This window comes from Pararge aegeria, chromosome 12 (genome assembly GCF_905163445.1).
Source record: "Pararge aegeria chromosome 12, ilParAegt1.1, whole genome shotgun sequence".
Classification (NCBI taxonomy): domain Eukaryota; kingdom Metazoa; phylum Arthropoda; class Insecta; order Lepidoptera; family Nymphalidae; genus Pararge; species Pararge aegeria.
This window is the reverse complement of record NC_053191.1, coordinates 321,204-343,829: the sequence shown is the minus strand read 5'-3', so window position 1 is coordinate 343,829 and position 22,626 is coordinate 321,204. Positions and strand designations below refer to the sequence as shown.

The 22,626-nt window shown below is 36.6% G+C and overlaps 2 protein-coding genes across 4 annotated transcripts in view; one reads left to right on the top strand and one right to left on the bottom strand.

Moving 5' to 3' along the window:
- Window positions 1–21,591, bottom strand: part of LOC120628468 (coronin-1C-A) — a 28,850-nt gene extending 7,259 nt beyond the window's left edge. For 2 of the 3 annotated variants that reach the window (XM_039896854.1, XM_039896855.1), the window contains exons 1-11: window positions 21,417–21,591; window positions 21,226–21,345; window positions 19,448–19,645; window positions 7,174–7,296; window positions 6,665–6,808; window positions 5,826–5,956; window positions 4,930–5,037; window positions 4,261–4,435; window positions 3,715–3,778; window positions 3,045–3,133; window positions 2,256–2,396 (exon numbers count right to left, since the gene is read on the bottom strand). In XM_039896854.1, coding sequence (XP_039752788.1) covers window positions 2,256–2,396; window positions 3,045–3,133; window positions 3,715–3,778; window positions 4,261–4,435; window positions 4,930–5,037; window positions 5,826–5,956; window positions 6,665–6,808; window positions 7,174–7,296; window positions 19,448–19,645; window positions 21,226–21,345; window positions 21,417–21,452 — 1,329 coding nt within the window. In that variant the 5' untranslated portion in view covers window positions 21,453–21,591. Of the gene's footprint in view, window positions 1–2,255; window positions 2,397–3,044; window positions 3,134–3,714; window positions 3,779–4,260; window positions 4,436–4,929; window positions 5,038–5,825; window positions 5,957–6,664; window positions 6,809–7,173; window positions 7,297–19,447; window positions 19,646–19,783; window positions 20,077–21,225; window positions 21,346–21,416 lie in introns of those variants that run through there. The other variant, XM_039896856.1, reaches the window with a different exon arrangement.
- A 381-nt stretch (window positions 21,592–21,972) lies between these two features.
- LOC120627782 overlaps window positions 21,973–22,626 on the top strand; it is a 30,861-nt gene continuing 30,207 nt past the window's right edge. The window contains exon 1 of the mRNA XM_039895801.1: window positions 21,973–22,123. Coding sequence (XP_039751735.1) covers window positions 22,103–22,123 — 21 coding nt within the window. The 5' untranslated portion in view covers window positions 21,973–22,102. The remainder of the gene's footprint in view (window positions 22,124–22,626) is intronic.

Genomic DNA, 22,626 nt, shown 5'->3' with positions numbered 1-22,626 from the left:
GTTCTGTCTTTATGGACAGGGAACAGCAGAATAAAATGGAATCTGTCATTTGAAGATTTTAGATTAGAGTGATAATTTATTTCGGACGTTAGAGAAATGGTTGTAAATGACAGCTGATTTTATGGTGTCACCGCGTATTTTTTATGCAATCAAATAAAACTGGACCACAATTGCGGCCAAGGCTTATCTTATAGAGCTTCAACTCGCATGCCAAACCGGCCGCGTTGCCAAGGTAAGTGACACCGCAAGAAACGTCATTATTCAAAAACAATGGAGAACTGACTAAAGTGTCGGACTTCAACCAATTTCCAGCATTAGTGCTGAAGCACACTAAGCGCGTTTTTTGTCTAAAATGTTCGCAGACGCAGTAACAAATGTATTTTTTTGCGATAATGCGTTACAAAGTAACCTCTCTCGTACGACGTTTAAACGTACCAGCGACAACGGCATTCTAAAGGTAATTGCTGCCAGATTCGACTGCGCTATACTGTGCCAATGTGTGGATGTAGCAATCGGGCGAATATAGTATTTTTTTATTTAAACTAATCAAAACTAACTTGGTTGTTAAGGAAAAATTGTTACTAATATACTAACAATCTATAAATGGAAACGTCTGAAATAAATTATTATTATTATTATTTACGTCAAGTACTGCGCACAATACGCAACGCAATATACGTTTACGTGTAGCCGCAGCCGCTCAAAATACGCAGACGTTCTGAATGCAGTGTAAGATTTTCAACCTACGTTTATTTAGTACTACTACGTATAGTTAGTATTTCGACCTATGATGAATACGGAGAGAATAAATGATTTAATATATATTGAGACTTAAATTAAAAATTTAATAATGTAAGTTTATTGTTTAAATAAAATAAAGCAAAATCCTGCCCGGCGAAGCGGGCTGGGTACGCTAGTACCATATAAATCGTAGTTAACTTTCACGCGGTCGAATAAGGTCGCAAATCTCATATTTGGTCGAGCCGCATTTACAAGGACTTAGTTGGCCTCAAGTCAAGGCTGATCAATTGTACACTGAGTCTTGCGGTTAACTAGCTCAACTAACCATTTCATAGGATATACCAATAGATAATAATTTTAAACATCTCACTCTTTCGATAAAACTCATTTATGCTAACGAGTACCGACTGCCTTAAAAAATAATGTAAATACAAACAGGTATCATACTTGTTATAAATAAAACAGCTCAACGGAACATGACAATGAAATACGACTCACCTGTGTTTGTTAATTTAAAACTTAAACATCTATAAAAAACATTCATTACAAACACATATATAAATTTATTCAAAAACAAAGAAAATCACAATTCATGCATTCAAAACAAAAAAAATAAACATTTTTTTTTCCATATTTACATAAATCAACATTTGCACAAATTAAAATAAAAAATGGAATAAAGATAGCGTTTTGAGATGAATCAAAGTTATTCATAATTAAAACGCCTTGAAGTTCAATGCAACTATTATATTTGCAGTTAAACCTATGTCAACTATACTAACACTGTCGTCACCGCAAAATGGGATTTATACAGCCTTAAGACAACTTGACATGATCGACTTGACTGTATGATAAATCGTAGTCGTTAAGCAGGAGGGGCGGGGAGGGGGGGTTGGGAGGGGTCGGGAAACCAGATTATGGTTTGAATTCGATGACATTTAGACACGTCATCACAGTTCATTTTCCCATATATATTTTCCACATCGCAATCTGACTCTGAATTTCATTTTTAACTTCCATATACGATTTGTAATGACTTTAATCAATATACCACCGACTCAGTGTGACCAACAAAATAAACTTAATAGGAAAAGGTTTATATAAATTTTTTCACACATATGTGTTATCAAATTGAAATTAAACACAATATGTTATCATCATCGGCAGCCTAATAACGTCCCACAGGTGGGTACAAGCCTCTGTTTAGGCGAAACGTTTTTGGAGCATAAACTCACCACGCTGCTTTAATGCGGGTTGGTGGGCTAGTACGTTGTATTTCAATTTAAAAACATCTCATTTGTAAATAAAATTAAATAAACCTTCCTCTGTTATACTTTTTTCGTTAGTAACACACTGTTAATGTCTCAATGTCTACGCATTTAATACTGTGACGAAGACATGGTACCTCAATTTAATTTATTGTAGGTACTTTGAGACATTTTTCCGCCCCGGAGTGCGTTCACATACGGGCTGCTGGGATAGGGGCGGGGAGGGTGCTGGGGGGGGAGCCATACCTTGAGCGACATGGTGCAGGGCTCGGCGTCCTCGCCCGCGAGCCACTCGTCGGCCGTGAGCGACGCCTCGTCACTGAGCGTGTCGGGGTACAGGTCCTCCTGGAACAGCTCCGACTTGCGCGGCACCGTCATAGACACCACCTGCGGCCGCGTGCATAATTCACTAGCGGGTTCTTATAAACTTAGTGGAAGTTAATATTAACCCATATTGGGCTATATCGAAGTCAAAGTCAAAGTCAAAAATATCTTTATTCAAGTAGGCCCGGCCCATAGGTTTTGATGCGTACATTACATGAGAATTGTAGTCGGTTGCGTTGTCTTCGACAGTACTCTGACAAGCGCAAGGCCAATCAATATATAATTACTAAATAATTCGCGGATTTTCAGTTATATTCCCGTGCCTAGTCCAAAAAATAAATTAATACACTTCCAACTTCAATTCTGATGTTGTCCAAATCATTATCACTAGATCAACTTATTTTCTTAACTCTTAACTTTTATACATAAAAAAAACCAAAGAGATGTATTTGTTTTTATGTCTCCCGCAATTAAATAAAAAAAAATTATGCATTTGGAAAATACGATTTTTTTAAAAATAACGTCGTCTACTGACAATGTTTTTTTTAATAGGAGTCAAATTTATTGAATGGAAGTCAACCTAAGGGATAGTAATTAATAGGGGTTCCGTAATTAAACGAGAAAGTAAACCATTTCGTTAAACACACTCAAAGTCAATATATGAAGGGTTCCGGTTGAAGTTTGGACCACTAAAACATGCAGTCTTCAAACCTGACAGAGGCCCGAGTTGTTGAGCCGGTAGAACTTGGCGATCTCGCACGTCGCCACGTCGCAGCCCCGCTTGGGCATCATGCCGATACCTGCAACATTCGATTATCGAGATAAGAGCTGTATATCATGTGAATTAAAGTGTTGCTAAAATGTGTCGTGCACCGTTACTGTATTTAAATATGTGGAATAACCAATAGGTGTAGACTTGTTCCACAGGTTTTTCTTATTTAGAGAAATAACTTTATAATGTTTTCATAAACAAATACGCGGTGACAACCGTTACATCAGCTGTGATATATTGAGGCTTTATAATTAAGACAATGGGGTGGTGCCGTAAAGAAAATTAAGGTCTCGGCCAGTATAAAAACAAATCATATAAACAAACTTCACGTGTTCATGTGATGTTAATTCATTTAAAATATATGAAAATATTGAAAGAAATTATAATTATTTATTTTTAATTGAAATTATATTTGGTGGTGCTGTTTAGTGACAAGAGTCTTAGCACACAATCAATGATCGTTAGCCCTCTACCATCTAAGACTGCATCTACACTAACTAACAAGTGAGATTGCAGTCAACTTGTAGTGGAATAAAAAAAAATCGTACTTGGTGATTTTCAAATGGTTTAATTATTTATCATTGAAATTGTAGTAAATAAGAGACATACCTCTCTGCGGGTCGGGCGTTTGGAACGTGTTGATGTAATGCACGAAGGGAGGCTCCGGCGTCACCTGCATTTGGTAATACTGATTAATTCACATAATCGTAACATTTTTATTTATTTAAATCTGCTTTAAGCACAAACACTTCTTAAGCTTATTGTACATTCTCAAAGCAGTTGGCTGGTAGATTATGCTTTTTAATGTTAAGTCCACCTATTGAACAATTAATTAATTAAAAACCTATTCCGGGGGCGCCACAGTCGCATGGCAATACATTCGACAGCGTATATGGCGCGGTTTTTTTAATATTCAGTCAGGCTTCAATTGTTCTGACAATAAAGCTTATAGGGCGGCGTAGCATCTGTGATCTTTTTTGGTAAAAATAATAATTATAGTCGAGTGGGACAGAATAACTTACGGGGCATCTTACACAAGTGATGCGTCAGATTCTGCAAGATCATGTATGTAGGAATAACCCAGTTGGATTGGATCGGCCGATATTCTCAAGGCCGCCGTGAAGGGCTCAGCGTGCGGTTGCTCGGCGCACTCACCTCGAAGTAGCGGATGACGGAGTCGCCCTTGCCGCACAGGTAGATGAGGTTGGTGTCGGGGTCGTAGAGCGGGAACATGACGCCGTTGCTGGTGTCGATCTCCACCGTGACGATGGGCTCGCTCAGCTCGTCCGGCGTGCGCAGCGTGTACTGGCGCTCCGACATGCGGCTGAACCTGCGGCGGCACAGTGCCCGAAGGTCAGCTTCTAGGTGGGAGTCTAAGCGCATCGGATGCTACTACGACACGCTAAATAGCATCTGTACATTTTCTGCTTTACAATTTGTTGAGCTATGTCCGCTGATTTTGTTCGATTCAAAATTCGTTTATTTCAAGTAGGCCTAATATATGTTAGTTTTGAAACGTCGAGTGTGTCTGTTTGTAGTGACCCTACAACCGGTTCGGAAGGCTGATTCTACCGAAAAGAAGCCGGCAAGAAATTCTGCAGTTGCTCTTTTCCAACATCATTTTACAATTCAACAGTTATTGTTATATCTTGTGTGGCATGAAAGCGGAGCGACTTGCTTCAAAGCCACCATGTCATTATTTTAATTGTTGGATTTACTCATTTTGTTTATTTCATCAATACCGATTGTGTTCATAAAGTGGCTGGCTCTATTAACCACTATTGAAGATGAATTTGGTTGGTCCTTATAATTGAAAGTATTTACCCTGTTGTGAACACGAGGCCGTGTTTCAGGAATATGGCGCGAGACGCCTTGCTACCCTCGTGGGCGATCGCCTCCGATTCCACTTCACCCTTACGGGGGTCTATGATTCTGAAAGAAGTTTTTAACGTGCACTTAAAAAAACTTTGTGCTAGGTGTACACGTTTATTGTATTAAACGGTACATAAACCTCAATAAAATAGGAATTAAGAACTCGAACACCATTCTAATTCAATTGACCGCAATAATTTGAACATTAGATGCAAACATAAACTTGCAGTGCAATATACTAAACTACATAAAATAGGTAATTCATTTAAAGGAAATTGTGTACAGTTTTACAACTACCAGTTGATATCTTTGAGATTCCTCTGAAAAAGTTCAAAGTTTGTGTCAAACGTAAGCTTATAGATAACGGCAACGATAAAAATGCTTGGGTGTAAATTATTTCTTTAACCAAGTAGCTTCTTTAATAGTTTTAGGTGACAATGTGAGATGATGATAACGAAAAAAAAACAACCGGCTGTTTGTTGTGGGCTTCTTCCTAGACCAGGTCACGATTTGGAACCCTCGTACCTTTAGTTTTAAGTTGATGAGTTTAGTTATTGCCATCAACTCACTTCTATGTCATATTTCACATGTAACGTACGCATCAAAAGTGCCATCTACGTGCCTATTTGAGTAAAGAAATATTTGACTTTGACTTTGACCGCGCACGTCCAATAGTAGCGTCGCGTCGCTTGCAAGCGGACTGCGCGGGGGGCGCATGCGGTTTCTATAGCAGCGGACCAAGGACACCGCCCACCGCCCGCGCGCAATATAATACCTACGCCTTACAACTTCGATTCGATAAACAGCAACAAACGGTTTAGCGGTTGAATGCAACAGTGCCAGAGTACCTGATCTTCTTGTCCCGGCAGGTAGTGAGCAGCTTGGAGCCGGTCCAGTTCCAGCAGGCCGAGTAGATGAGGTCCGGGTGGCAGTCCAGGCTCAGCAGCACCTCGCCCGTGCCCACGTTCCATATCGCTATCTGGTGGACCGCGGATTCATTGCACAAGTTATCAACACAAGTTCTTCTGGCCTTATAATAATGCAATCATAGTAACAGTAACAGGCGCGAATTTTTACGATTACTTGAAAATTCATGACTAAATGTATATCTAAATTACAAAAACAGTTCTTGTGCTTTATAAATGAATGACACTACACACATCGCCATCTAGCCCCAAATTACGCGTAGCTTGTGGTATGGTTACTAAGATGACCGATGAATAATATACATAAATACTTATAATATACGTGTAAACACCCGGTCAATGAAAAACAGTCATGTTCATCGCACATTTTCCACCTGTGAGAATCGAACCCACGGCCTTGGATGTGAGTCGCTGCCCACTGCACATAAATTAGACCTAAAATAATGCGAAGCCGTTTTTATAAACATCACATTAATCATTATCCAAAAAATACGTTATTAAAACCAAGAAATGCGAACGAAGTCGCGGAAATCAGCTATTAACTCATGAGAGAGGAATGAAGACGAGTATTTGTATCCACCATAGGTGTAGGTAACGATTAACGACCTGTGTATCCGGGGTGCAAATATTATCAAGTGTGCGATAGTGTCTTCGATCGACTGCTTAACTTGCTTTTCTTGACACTGAGGGTAACATTAGTGCGAGGAAGTGATAGAGCCTCTTTTCATACGCAGCTCTAGACTGCTAGACGGGCCACTCACCTGGTTGTCGGAGCCGGCGGTGAGTAGCACGTTCTGCGCGGTGGGGTGCCACAGAACGAGCCCCACGCGGCGCTGGTGGTACACCAGGTCTACCACCGGCTCCGTCAGTGTGCGCGACAGACCGCCGTCCGGGATCTGCCACACCTGGGACAACACGGAAGAATTCATACATGCAATAATATTCCAAAAGCGTCACGCTATTGTACTTTTGGTAATTGATACACGACACGCATACCTCAGCCTTTTTGTCTCATACAAGTTTTGAAGGAACGGTGACGTGAAACGTTACACCAACTACTATAACTTTTTGTACTCTGCTTCAATGCGGATTGGTGGCCCTTATTGAAGCAGCGTAGTGGGTCTATGCTTTTCTACTGTCTTCCGTATGTGACAAGAGGCCTTGTGATGTTAGCCGGACCCTGGACACCCAGCAACGGAAAAAACACGGCATGGGTCCAGCAGTGGGACGTCGACAGGCTGACAGTCCTGCTGAGCGGCACGGCGGTTACCTTGACGACGCAGTCCTCGGAGCCGCTGGCGATGACGTTGTCATTGTGCGGGCACCACGCAATGTCCAACACGGGCCCCTTGTGGCCTCCCACCAGCGGATGGTCGGCGGGGATGCGGCCCACCTGCGGACAACCAGCATATATATCATATTTGGTTTCAATGTCATTGCTTAAACAGATTTAAAAGAAAGGTTATTAATTTGCTGCAATTTTTGACATTTATCTTATTGGCAATACCAGTTCATCTCCGTCTAACCAGCTCTGCTACTAACGAAATGTTACATTACGGAGAATCACAACTTCAAGTTGGTATTCTTAATATTGACGATAGGGCAATGGGCCGAAGTCACTTCAAGTTTGATCACAGTTCGTGATTTTCTTCACGTGAACGTGTACTTAGAAAGTTAGACCTATTTATATTTTATACGTTGTGTTTGAGTGATAATTGTTGTAGGACATTATTTCTATTTGTAGATCAATTTTTTACAAATTTCCTAGAGTGCGTCGTACAAATTTATTGTAGCATCAATCAACACAAATAAATATTGCCTTTATATAAAAAGATAGATAAATATCTACCCACGCCACATAGCATTTTTCCTAAGAATAAAAATATATTTTCAAATAATCAACCATTGGTTTCGTTTCTGCAGATTAACGTATATCTATTGTCATTATTGATAAAGATGCTAAGTGTTGTAGCGTTCCGGTACGATGTCGCGCGGAAACCGATTAGGGGTATGGGTTTAATAGGTATAACTGCCATACCCCTAACAGGTTAGCCCGTTACAATCTTAGATTGCATTATTACTTACAAGCAGGTGAGATTGCAGTCAAAGGCTAACTTGTACTCGAATGGTTTAGGGAATTCATTTAATTTCTAGGCCTATTGATTAGAGAGGTATGAGAATAACACTGCCATAAAATTTTTATGATGCAAGACAGTGGCGTGCACTTCATACATGCATAAAAGCGCTACCTACCCTGGAATATTTAAAACGCTCGTAAAGGAGGACGATTTACCCATTTGACCCATTTTTTTTCCCCATTGCCATCTTGCTACTTTGTGCCTACCCAGTCAAAAATCTTGTGCACGCCACTGATACAAGACTATACGGCAGGACGCGCTCGGATAGTTGTTTTTTAATTATTTAATTCAATTTATTACTTGTAATAATAATATATACTTTTTCAATGCGCCAAAGTCAGTGAGACGAAAGTCACTTTCGGAACGGCGGCGAGGTGCTCAAAATAATTCAGTGAAAGTGGTGATTACCACCAATTATACGAGTATGTGCTTTCCCACCTTCGCCGTGTGCCGCCGTCGGATTCCTGCCAAGAATATATTCCGTTTATTTGGGTCACGAAGCGCGCGAAAGCGAAACAACCAAATGTTTATCAATTTTAAGTTTTTTTTTTATTGTATGTACTTAAAACATACATTATCATTGCTTACAGTACTGTGAGAAATGTCACTGCACTGTTTTTATTTGTTTAACTTGATTGTGTAAGAACATAGCACAGTTACTAGTAGGTACTACTATCGTTACTTTATTTTAAAGATTTTGTATGATAAAATACACAATTCTTTCCTTTCTTTTGTTCTCTTTCAATTTGTATAATTTTATTTCCTATGTATTTAATTAATGTAATTGGTGCTAAACGTACTGAGTGAATTCGAATAAATATATATATATATTTTTTCTTTGATGTTGAAGACGTATGTGGGCACACTTGTTAGGTGAACATGGTGAGTCTTAAAATGCATAATTGTTTGCGTTGAGCAAACTGTATCTGAGTTGGGAACTATATCAAAGCAAAGCTCGACGTGATGTCCACATATTTGAATTTGCTTGAATAAACTTTAAAGGTTTAGAAGAACTTTATTTATCCGTTTTAAAATCTTGACAACTTTTCCTTAGTTTGGTGAGCAATCGGCCGGAATCCAGGATTGGGTACAGAGTCCTCTTCGGACATCGCACAAAATCCTACATTACTTTTGTGATTTTCATTTTCTTCTAGTTGTCGACGTATTGGCTTATAACTTTGGCTATTTCAAACGGTGGCTGTTGCCATTCCCATTTTGAGTAGAGGCAGAAGTAATAAAATCGTCCGAGTTAGCAGCGATAATTCTGCTAGAGATTCTTACGCCACACCTACCCTGCAGTTATGGTAACCGATAACAACTAAATATATACAGCCTACAGTGCCCTAAGTGACTAAAAACAGATTATTTACCGCCATAAAGGATAACTTTCAACATCATTCATTCATCAGAATAATTTCTTAGTGAAGTGTTAGGAAGAAATAATTTTAAAAATGTTGTATAAGCCAAGAATCTTCGCCAAAATATCTATATTATTATTATTATTTATATTAAAAAAGTATCATATTGAGAACGTCTCAGATGATTGAAGTCGGTTTAATTGCAGTCAAATACCTAACTGTCCCTGAGCAATAATGATTAATGAGGTACTAATCAATACTACAAGCTACACTTGACACCGCGCGCCGGTCCGGTGACCGCAGAGCATCAGGTTGCATACCTAATTAGCGCTATGTTTGTGTAAACATTGCAATAATCTTATACGAGCAAGTTATGAGCATTAGCGGTGTTACCTTCTTTAATGTATTACATTCACAACACGTTGGTCTAGTGGTTCACATCTACGGAAGGCGAGGTCTTGGGTTCGATTACCGGAACGTTAAAGAAATGTTAGGGAAAAGAATAGCATAGGAAAACCCTCTCGCTCGTTAGATTATGATGAATGATGTTTTTTTTAAACATCTGATGGCAGATGAAATCATTCGCAGCATTAGGCTCTTTGCGCGCCTGCGATAATTCCTACCCAAATTATGCTCGCACAGACTCTACCCATTCTTGATAAGGTATGCTGACACGAGCTTTGTTAACTTAACTGTAGACCAGTTGAATAAGCTTAAGAGACTTCAAAATACTAGCATTCTTTTCGTATTTGGATTACGCAAATATGACCACATTTCACAGTTTCGGTCTCGTCTCAAGTGGTTATCAAGAAGGCAAGAAATTCTAAACATTTGTATTATATTATATCTTAGGTATTGCACCGTGCAATCACAGGTGCGGTTGCTATCAAGTATGTCGTATCGAACCAGAGTAGTACAAATAAGATACCGCGGAACATAATTAGTTTTGTTTGATCTCATTATGCGGAACACATTCGCTCTCACGCTGAGCGCCAGACTGTCTGCAGTTAGTTCGCTCTGAAGCAGGGATAGCAAATCGATGGTACGCGTGTCGTTAATTTGGCCAACGCACGAATTAGTAATTAATGTTTTTGTCTCTAGCAGTGGCAGCAAATACGCGTACTAATGGCATGCGTGGAATAACTTGGATAGTGCAAATTACACGTCCGCCTACGATAAAAAAGCTATTTCAGCGATGCTTCTGCAAATAAAATAATGAGCGTAAATATCGTTATTGTCAATTCCTTGCTATAATACGTCTACCTACTGCTACCTACTGCTCCCACCGCAGATTATCTTTCAGTGCACCTTATTATGTGCTGCATGGGAGGATCCAGTTGCGAAATACAGTTTACATTAATCCTCTTACGAAGTCTTTCCGTGTTTAGCGCACGCTTTAAAAAGGGCGGGTGCCAAAAAAGTAAGGTGCCCGAGAGCACAAAAAACAGTGTTATTAATTTTAAAAACATGCCCCTTAACATTTTTTATTTTTCAATACTGTATTTCAGGACATTTTGTAGTGCAAATATCAGACTACATACGCTCGTCACCCTTATTTTTATTTTCTTTTAAAATATTATTTCCCCCGGTTTATTTTATTATAAAATTAATTCCCTTATCACGAGCTGAGATTGTTTAGCAAGGTACAACATGTGGGTGCAAGTAGATAAAAAAATGGTGCGTCACCCCTGTCCACAGCAGCTATAGCACGGCGGGCGTTCCGAATGCTGTGAGTAAGGTATCAGGTGACTAAAGTTCATGTTCAGCGCTAAATGTCATGCAATCATCATCAGACTACACGCGCAACTGCTGACAACAGGTCTGCCAGTCATAGGAGAGAGAAATATAGAGCTTAGGCCCACCACGGCATTCCCATGTGGAGGATAAGGTGAAGGAACTGTTTAGTTGAGACACTAAAATGCAACATCGCGTTAACCGTAACCGAAGACTATCACTAAACTGCGGAACGTTGTTCATTCATTACTTTTATTTTTTTTATATTTTCAGTTTAGAGAAACTCGTTGCGAAATCTACACCGAGCCAATTCTGAGCCGTCTGAAAAACTCTATAAATCCAGCTGTATTTACGACATTATGAGCATTCGGAGCGCGATGGCGCGACGCCAACTCCACTCCATGCGACATCGCACCGTTGTGTCACGCTGCGGTGTAATCCAACTCGCCGGAAATTATGACTCACAACCATACAAACTTTGAGTTGTCAGCGCAAACGCCGAATGAATAGGGGTCACTGCTGGATGATGGTTGGTATACACAACAAACGAAACCTTCAAAGTGCGATAACCAGCTGAGGTAACATTTCAACACAAAAAAAAAGTAACCAATCAAGATATTCGAGGATGAGTTCAATTCGAGATCTTGCTTCATAAAATAGCGTGAAAGTTGAATTAAAGAGTGTTTGTTTACAACTCAGAAGGTTTGTAACATAATAACTCGGTATTCGACAGAGTAAACAGTATCTCATAAAATTATTTTTGAACCTTAATAGTTCGACTTTAAGTTACTAGTTTAAATATAAGTATATTTAAGTCGAACTATTAAGTCCTTGTTACATAGCTAAAGATTATTGATTTTGGTATATTGGATAACACACACACAAAACTGAACAACCGTTAGTTTGAAAACAATCGATTACAAAATACTTTATATACGAAAATAACAAGTGTGTCAAGATTTTCGAAGTTCTAGCGGTACAAAATTATGTTAATAATATATGTTTAACGACACGTCTATTGTCGTCATGGTGAATCGCTAGATTTTGCAGTTTTTTTTGCTGTAAACCCAATCAATTTTTACGCTTAGAATATAAATAAAATATTTATTTTTATTATTATAATTATAAAAGTATATTATTATTATAAAAGTTTTATTTATACTCTAAGCGTAAAAATGCGTTATAAATGAATCGTATTTAGTTAGATAAATACAATATTTCAGCGATTTTTTATTCAGCATTTCTATTGTGCGGGGGTATAAGGAATACGCCCAATCCCTGTTTCAAATCAAAGGATATATTATGAATAGCGAGAACGCGACGTTTTACCCGTAACTAAATAGGTGCCGGAATAAATAATATAATATAATACTATTGCTAGAACGATCAGATTTATTTAAAATAGTTAAATTAGTTCTGTTTTTAAAATGAGAAACAGTATTGAATAACAAACATAACTTGGACATATTCCTTGTGATAAGAATTTCGTTTCCATAATTTGTAAACTAACATAACAGATTGCCGAGACCGCATTGCCTACATATGAATACACGTAAACGCTGTAGTTGTCATGGCTGGTGACAAATCTCTCTGGTTGGGCGTATGATCGCGGTTACATATCTGCCCGCAGTAATGATAAATTGTCACCTTAAATAGCACGCTAAATATAGAGTATGATGCGAATATCTTCTGATGACACGCATCTTCTAGTTTGAAATAGCCGCGACGTATCAGCTTTATTATTGTGATTAATAAATTGCCTTCATACACGGATGACGCGAAGTATATTGAAGCCAAAGATTTCAGTAGCATAGATGCAGTGGATACCAAATAAATGAATAAATGTCTTTTATCTTAAGTCGGTTCGAAAGAAGGCCATCTTGGAATTTTCGGGCGCATCCGTCTTATTACCTTTTCATTAAGCGTGAAAGATCACTCATTAACAAAAAGACTTTTTTTAAATATAATAAATAGTTCACTTTCTTTATTTGAATAGATTAAGCATCATTTTACATACATACAATCGCAATTCAAACAAATAAAACTGGAAAAACGTTTATATTAACTTAAATCTTTTCTCTCTTTCTTCTAGCATATAACGGCAAGCTAAGAACATTAATTGCAGGAATGCGGGCACTTAAGTATAACATATAGCTCTCTATGCAGAGCTCGCTTGGAGGTGGATGAGACTCCGATTGACGTCGAGTTCAAGTGTACCAGAGTATCCGAATTATTTATCTTGACTCCTCAGCAACACTGTCTGAAGCACTCGGCGACGTTGGCGGCCTACTAGGTTTATGTAGTGCTCTTTACTAGAAATTAGTTTCGATAATGATTAACGGGCCTACGACTGCAAGTTCGCAAATCCAATACTGAGGGAATTGTTCAGACAAATTACCAATATAGGAAATCGCAAGATTGAGGACTTAGAAGTGTCCTATGGAAAGACCTATGTCCAGTGGTTGTCAAGTTAAGAAGGATGAAAGAGGCAATCTTTTTCTATGATACTTTGTTCCATTTGAATTTCGCTGTAATGTCAGATTCCACATCGTTTCCCACGTTTCCAGAATCGTAAACGTTGCACACGCCGCGCCGCCCGCCCGCCCAGCGCGTAGGCGGGCCCTCGCCGCTCGCTCGCGCGTAGTTGCCCAACCGCCCGTATTAATAACTGGATACATTATTTTGTAAATATGTATTCAAATTAACAATAGCAACCGGAGCTAAATTCAGCACAGTCCTGCTATATATGCAACTTGCTTTCAGGTATCGCATATCCCAACATGGTGATTTAAATACGTTGATACGTGATTTGTAGCGTGAGTTATCATCATCATTCTTAATTAGTGGCGTGCAATCAATCAATCAATCATTTTTTTATTTTGCTTTAATATGGTACATGCAACATGTTTACATAGGTGTTAATTAAATTTTATAAGCATCACATATCCTGCCAAGATTGGCGTGCAAAAATTATTTTTAATGATTATATCAATTATCTACATTAAATAACAAGTAACATTTAAGTAATTAATTAAAAGTAAAAACACAAAAATAGGGAAATGAAAATATCAGATTAAATAAAAAAATAATATTTAATAAATAAAACGAATTCATGAATGTCTATAATTATAATAATTTTAGGTAGTCATTGATATCATAATAAAGTCTATCCAAAAGTTTATCAAATAAAACTGATTTGAAACGTGAAGCAGGTAAAAGTTTCAGCGCATCTCGCAAGTGGTTGTAAATAAGTACAGCCATACAGTGTGCCTTTTTACACTCGTCATACATGCGCAAAAACACTGCTTACCCTAATATTGATATATAACTCTCGTATAGGAGGAGAATTTTTGCCATTTTATGCACTTTTCCTGCCTTATACCTTGGTAAGAAACCCAGTGCAAGCCACTGTTCTTAACATATTTATGTCTAACTGGGCAAAAAATATATCCATCATAGGGAGAGAGATTTCACAGCAATCATACCGCGCTGCTCTAATCTAGATTTGTTGCGCTTAAATGAACATTATCACATACCTACCAGGTATACGGTTCTTAGCGTTTGGGTCCGCATACGCTCTTTGCGTATCCGCATACGAACTTTATTTCGTAGGCTGGCTCTTATGGACATAGGTATAGGTACAAGCGTTTATCCACTATTCTACACAATATAACCTGGTCCACCGCGTCGCATCGCCCTATCGGTTCTTCCTTTGCTCGACTGTTAAGGGTCGTAGCATAATGTAATAGCCTATAACCATCGTCAAGAATTAGGCTATTTATAGAAAAAAAAACGCCGAGACAAAGTTTTCAGCCTTGTGACATCTGAAAAGCGTCGAATCCTTATCTGCCCATTTAATTGAGACATAAACCATTGACAGACGGACAGCAGGATCTTTGTTTTCCAAGATAACGACCCCTGAAACCTGTCTCCCGCTTGGGCACTGAGAATTCATAACTATTTACTTCTGGTTGAAGGTTATCTAGACTCTTGTTTGCCAGTCACTAATCGTAATGACGAACTGGGGTTTAAAAAAGCGTAGCTTGTAAGAGGTACTCCGGGTCAGAACGGTCCCTTAAGACTAAAACTCGGGGTTTCAACGGTTAAACTATAGAGGCAATTATGAAGTGTTTAGAAAGAGGCGCACGCAAGTGATTGTCACGTAAGAATGTAAACACATGGCATGCTGTAATTCTGCATATATTCAGCGAACTCAGAATTATGTATGTATACTTATTCGCTCACGAAAATACACGCGATACTATCTTTAACTCCTCGTAAAAAAACGCTTCTTTACTAAGGGGTATTTCACATTCATTGATCGTTTCAATTTTCTAGTAAGTTGTGATATCGCTGGCCAGCGTCTGCTATCTAAAGTTAGCATTATCACAGAATAGTAAATTAGGCACTTGACGTTACAGAAGACTCAAGTTCGGCCACATTATGAGTTTGATGCCCTAACAGTTCTGCTGTAATTCCACGCATAACTGTTTTGCAGCCCCGCAACTGGACTACGATAGTTTCCCCACTCCACCTAAACACCACACCGAAAGGCTAATTAATACTAAACTAGCCGAATAATCGACGCACTGGCACGCGCGATTGACTGGCACATTACTGGCCGTCCCACTGTGATATATAGTGATTGAATTACTAACTGCGATCATCGTTCTCGTTTATTACGGTTTTTTTACAAATACCATGAGAGACGTTTATTTCCTTGGAATAAAAACGTAGCCTATGTTACTCTAAACTCTGTGGTAAACAATAACTTGATTGGTTGCTTAGTAAAGACGTGAAAGAAGGACAAACAAACAAGTTTTCGCATTTATACTATGAGTCAGGTTTGGTTACCAACCACTCGACTAAAATATAGACAACGAACCATGGTGTCATCGCCTTGTATTAAACCTTGCAGTGTAGGAAGAACTTACGATGTGAAAGAGCCCTTACTAGGTAAGTGTACAGTAGTGGGGGTTTATCGCTCATGTTGCACATTAGCGATTATGACACATTGTGAGGAATCCACACAACACACTATCGCTGGCGTTAGTTAACATTCCCACAAGCGATAGCGGTAGCCATCCCATTGTTGCGCGCCCATTGTCCCATAACTGATGCACGGTGGCCTAACTACACAGACTGGTGTACTTACTTTTATTAAAAAAAGTTTAAACTTTGAGCTTATTTATTTACTACTATTGTTTTTACTTCCACTACAAGTTATCTCTTGACTGCAAAACTCAACCGCTGATAAGTCATGTTGCAATTTAAGATGGTATTGCTGGTTAAGAAGGTAACTGGCTAACCTATTAGGGGTTGTTAGTTAAATTAAACCCATACCAAACTGATTAGGCAGTTTCTATGCAACATCGTACTGGAAATTTGTGAAGTCTATTTGTAGAACATGAGTTATCTCCTGCATTTAAAGGACTATTGCTTACATCAATCTATTATTATTAAACTAGCATATTTATATGCACATATACATGTTAATGCAGGAAGTTAATTCTTTGTATTGAACACATAAAGAATCACGCTTTACATATAAATATGATATTGAAGTAAAATAAATAGATTTTGCAGCATGTTTTTAGTCAATGACAGGTCTCAATGATGTATCTCATATGTATAATGCTACTGAAGCATAGCATTCTTTCTTTATTACTAACAATCTGCCAGCTAGAAATTTTATGGCAGGGACTAAAATAAATAAATTTGCATAGTATATTTTATTACAATCTATTTAAAATAACATAATATTATGTCCAATAGAATTTCATTTTGTATATTTCTTAAAATAATTTTCAGATGATCAAAGATCATATTTTAATTATTTTATCATTGAATTCTTAATACTAGCTAAGAAATAAATTGGTAGATATATTTGTAGGTAACCATTTAAAAATGGAGACAAATACTTAAAAGCAATTTTCAAACTTTGTTTATTTCTTAGGCTGGGGTGTGTTTTGGATCAAGTGTCCAATAATTAATGCTTTGATGCTTCTTACAAGTACGTAGGTACCTAGATAAGAGCCCATAAACATCTGGTTTCTACTTTAGAATTTAATATTTCATTTTGCTTTCTAGTGTGATCATTCAATACAAACTCAAACTTAAATTTTCATTATTCAAATTGGCCTAAGGCAAGCTCCTTCCTTTCAGTTATAATTCTTACTATTGATATTTACTGAGTAAACATGCTCTCCATGTAAGACATAATTTATTTATTTATTTATTCCCATCTTACATTTTTGTCATTACAGGAAAAAGTTATCCTAATGAGACAATGCAGCATTACAATAATGTAGTATAATATATAGTATTCCCATCCAAAGTATAGCAGTATAGCACTAAATCTGTTCTAAAACACATTTATTTTAAAAACATTTAAAAATATAATATTTTTAATTAGTTATCCAGCTTCTCTTTATGAAATAAAATTTTAATGATTTCATGATTAGAATGTTGAATCACCAAAACTTTCTATTGCTTTGAAATTTAGGGTATGAAGATGATATAAAATGAAGAAAATCTCCAGTACAAGTTAAAAAAACTTAAAGGTATCCTTAAGTTTTGTAACTGGTACAGGACATGTTTTTATATTATCTGCCCGCTTAGCGCATACTGCATACCCTGTATACACCCCACTGATTTTAAGTCTTCCTCTAATCCTGTGTTTGCCTGCAGGTCAAGCAGTCTTGTCTTCAATTTCAGGTCCAGAAATAAATGTGATTTATATGTGGTTGGCACAACATATCATCATCAAACTTGCAGACAGACCTATTGTTTTGGTTTTGGCAAACCAACCAAGCACCTGTCTGGCTATAACCCTCCTTGGACATTAGATAATCAGTGGCATATAGTGTCCACTTTACTATAAATGGTAATTGTATAGTGGTACATGGCCCAGTGGCTGAGCTGTATCCCATGCACGTGTAACTTTTCTGAGTTTCTACAATCAAAATATAATTTGCTAAACCCTTCTTACTCTGAGAGGAGACTCATGCCCAATAGTGGGCTGGTAATAATAATGATGATGATGATGACAGAGGTACATAACATACAACTTTGTTTCTTTATAATATCAAATATATTTGTACAAGGGAAATATTGGCTTAGCTAATGTTTTGTTCGTAAAGCATGTCACACAACAAGTTATCTTGTGTTATGTGTTGTTACACAGTTATTAACATAACTAAGCAAATACAATAATAAGCTTTATAAATTATGGTCCACCACCCAACCCTGTTCCTGTCTTTGTTTACATATTTGGTAATGGCTTGTCAAAGTCCAGTCTTAATCTCTATTTATAAAAAAAATTGTGTTTGTATGTACAGATAACAAGGTAAACATTATATTACTAAGCCTAGCCGAGAAAGACCTCTTTTTTTAATCCTTTCTGCTTCTGTGCCTTACAACAACCAGCTTTGTTTAGGAACTATAGATATTGGATATTAAAATAGATTAGTTACAGTTTATGTGATACTGACTTGAAGCTTCTAGAAAGTAAAGAAAACCTTATAATTATAAAAAGTTACCCTATTCCATATTCATAATTCACTTAACATATAACTTTGATACATTACATTTTCAAACCTTGTTCTGCTACGAGATAATACAATCACATAACCTGCCATCTTGAACTAATAACACAAGCTTGAAGTGTGGTAATAACCCTCAGAGATAAATCTATCAAATTATTTATGATATGCATAAAACTTTTGGAAGATTGGGAGTAATACATGAAGACCATGATAATTTATTATCATAATGAATCCAGTCTTTTAATTAATTCAATTCAGTTTAATTCAAAGCACAGAGGATCATCAATTTGCTAGTAAACATGACATTGAGAAAAATGCAAGTTCAAATGGAAAAGTGGTATAATAAAATTACAGACGCTTATGTCAAATATTAATGTAGTTGGTATTTAATCTTATAATGTAGTGCCTCATAAATGGAAATAAGAAATTAGCCAAGCTAAATACTTCCTAATTAGCTCGGCTAATTGCTAGCATGTTACACATAAACCATCATAAATAAATTATTAAACTTTAATACACTTCTTAGTAAGTGAAAATGCTAGTTTGGGTATAGCAGTGGAAACAAACATCTCTAAACTGTGTCTTTGTAATAATCCAGACAAAACCCACCCAATACGAAAATCATAAATTTCCAAATTTAACAGCCTGGAAACAAAACCGAGTTACACCACAGTGTACATAAATGCAACAAGGAATTTTGTAATTCTTGAATGATATTTTTCATTTGCTTGTTAATAATGAGAGTATAAAACATTTGGGGCACTCACCTTATTATGGGGCAGGACTATGAAGGCGCCTCCACCGGCCGACTCGACGATGATGGCCAGGAACTTGGGGTTCACTGCACAAAACGTCGAGTCCCATGAACTCTTGGACACTCTTATGTTATCATAACACTGTTCCCTTTTCATGGCTTGCCCGTAAACGTGGCGGAACTTTGAACTACGAACCACTCTAAACGACATCTGAAAACCAAAATACGCGCTTTTACAAATAAACACTGCGATTTATCTAAATAAATTCATCTAAAACATAACCTCTACGCCAATACTTGTCTGACCTATATTGACACTAGTAATAACGACGATTGAATTTCAACTTACGTTTATATATAAGAAGAAATTATATTATTTACACTAAATATGTCAATGAATTCATTTGAAAAGTACTCATGTGTTTTATTTAAAATAAAATTGAGAGCTGCTAAGGTTCGAAGGGAGGACGGTTGGGAAAACGAGCAAACTCCATATTTGGTAATGCTTACAGCCACTGCATTTACTGATTATAAATTATAAAAGTTAAGGCGAAACGGTCTCTAGAGTTAAAAGATACTTTTGTTGCAATTATTTAATAGTGACAACTATAATTTTTATTAGATTTTAGTTGTTTAGCCTTTAAAATTCGAGTTTAAAATTTATAACAATTTCATTATTTTTGAACGCACTTCTAAAACGTCAAACTCATATTAAATAAGATCGCATTCATTTTAATGTTATAATCACAGATAAAAGTAAGGAAGTAAGTTTTTATTTTATATTATTTTTAGACTTTTAAAATATCTATAATAGTTAAAATGATGTATTAATTATCAATTAAAATGAAAGCTCCATAAGATTTAGTAATAAAGTACTGATGGGTCGCATGCGCAGTACTCGTCCTGTCAACGCTCCAATACCGTTTTCCAACGTATCTTTATATTGTAAAAATGTATGTTATAGAATCCAACAGGACTCCACTCACGAAACAAAGAGTTTGGGATATTAATCATTCGATAAAACATCAATGAAAAAGCGTGATAAGAAACTGGTGCGTTCCTTTGAGTACATAATCCGCTTATAACTTCTATTAAGTAAATTATTCCTCACGCAACCATTAATTTTACTACTTTACTGTAACCTACCGTGCCGCATCGCCCATTGTTACTTCGATCGATAAATGTTGTACGATTTCTCATGATTTTGGCTATCAATGAAGGCAAATAGGCTTTTTCAAATCCGACGGGTGTATACAGAAATTAACTCGTTCAAACAAAGAAAACAAATGATTATTACTATCGCGGTATCATTGTTAGTGTTAGTACCTTTAACAAAGATATTGCGCTATAAGGTATTGCAAAAGTTTCTTATTATTATTTCTTATAAAAGCCCCCCAAATAATGTTTTTCCTTACTTTGAATATCATTTTCTAATTTGCTTTAAACTAATAGTCTAAATCTAAAAGAAGTTTGGTCTTGACCACAAAATAAGCACTTGATAATGGTTCAATCGCTCAGCGCGCAGAACCAATACACCAAAAAGAAGAAGAAGTAGTTGGTTTAAAAAATATTTACATTTGTATCGATTTTTAAGCATATTGAATCCCTAGTACAAACCGACTAAGTATAAACACATTACTCTAGAAGGCTTAATATTTAAAAAAGATACATTTAATCATTTAAAATAATTTCATAAAATTCTAACTTAGCAGAACATTTATCTGCAAAAAAATTGAAATTAAAATTAAGTCGGCATTAATAGCTGATATATTAATACGAACTAGAACTTACTTTTGGAGGTTCTACTGCGGCATCACTATTATGGTAACTGTGGCAGCGTTCTCTTCCTACTCTTTTAGATATTGGAGCTCGTTTTGTTGGGTTGGTAAAGCTGCTGTGTCTCTTGATCTCCTATTAGTCAGAAACTTATATTTTATATAAACTATTTTAACTAATTTGTTTTTTTTACATTACTTTCTTACCGTGGTACCGTCTACTTCCATTTTGATGCAATTCATATAAATAAAGCTATTCAGGAACTGTTACGTCAACGTTTATATCGTGTAGATTGGATGTTCTCAATTTAATTAATTTAAGATGAAATATCTTATGCATTACATTACTAACGGTAAATCTTTAAACTTCCAATAACGTCAAATAATTAACTAATCTTTGATTGTAAGTATCAAAATATAGAGGGTAGAATACGAAGTGGATAGATAAGTAGTAACAGACAACATTATGTTGAATATTTTATATTGTTTGTAAATAAAAATGTAAATTATAGAAAAGATATAAAGTATAATTTTTATTTTAAACAGGTATTGGTAAGGGGGAATTTAATTTCTACCAGATTTCACTACCAGATCACACGGGTTTATTCATGGCTAATAGTCTTTGATTGTTTAGTTTTTAATTATAATAACTCAGATACAGGACCTACAACGAAGATGTTATTGATGAATAATCTGTGATGTTATTTCACAAATGACAACGATCAGCTGTCAAGTTTCAAAATTTTGACAATATAATTTTTCGACTCGAGTGGAGTTTGAGAAATTATCCGGCATTATTTACCTAATTATTCGCAAGTTATAATTTTTCCGGTAATTGATTACTATCACTAAGAATGCTTTAAAATCTCTGCGGGAGACTGTGCAATAAAGAAATGGAACTTACTTTTCCAAAGGTAAACAATAAAATGTTGTTATTATAATATTATGGTTTTTGTATAACTTTTTAGTTCATTTAATCCTAAGAGTAAATTTTGTCAATAGCCACTGGTGAACGATTAAAAAATATCATCTAACATCTGATTGTTATCATATTCTTGTAAAAAAATAATAGTGCTATCAGATCTGTTAGCATTTTACAATCAAGCATTTTCGGTACCAATTCATACATTAAACACCTTTTGTGTCGAGTTTCGAGAGAGTTTAGAGAGTGCTTGTTATAAAATTATGTATTTGTTTGTTGTTATTTAAGTGTTTTGCAGCATGAACACAAATCATAATTGTCTTTGCCTGCCAACTAAGAAACTGCACATCCATGATCCAACTAGATTACCATTATTTTATAAGCTAGGGTATGAAAATTAATTTTGTCTACTCAGCAAAAAGCAGGAGAATCTGCACAGTGTAATTTATAATTTCTTCAAACTCTAAACTCCACCCCAAACCGATGGGCCATTGG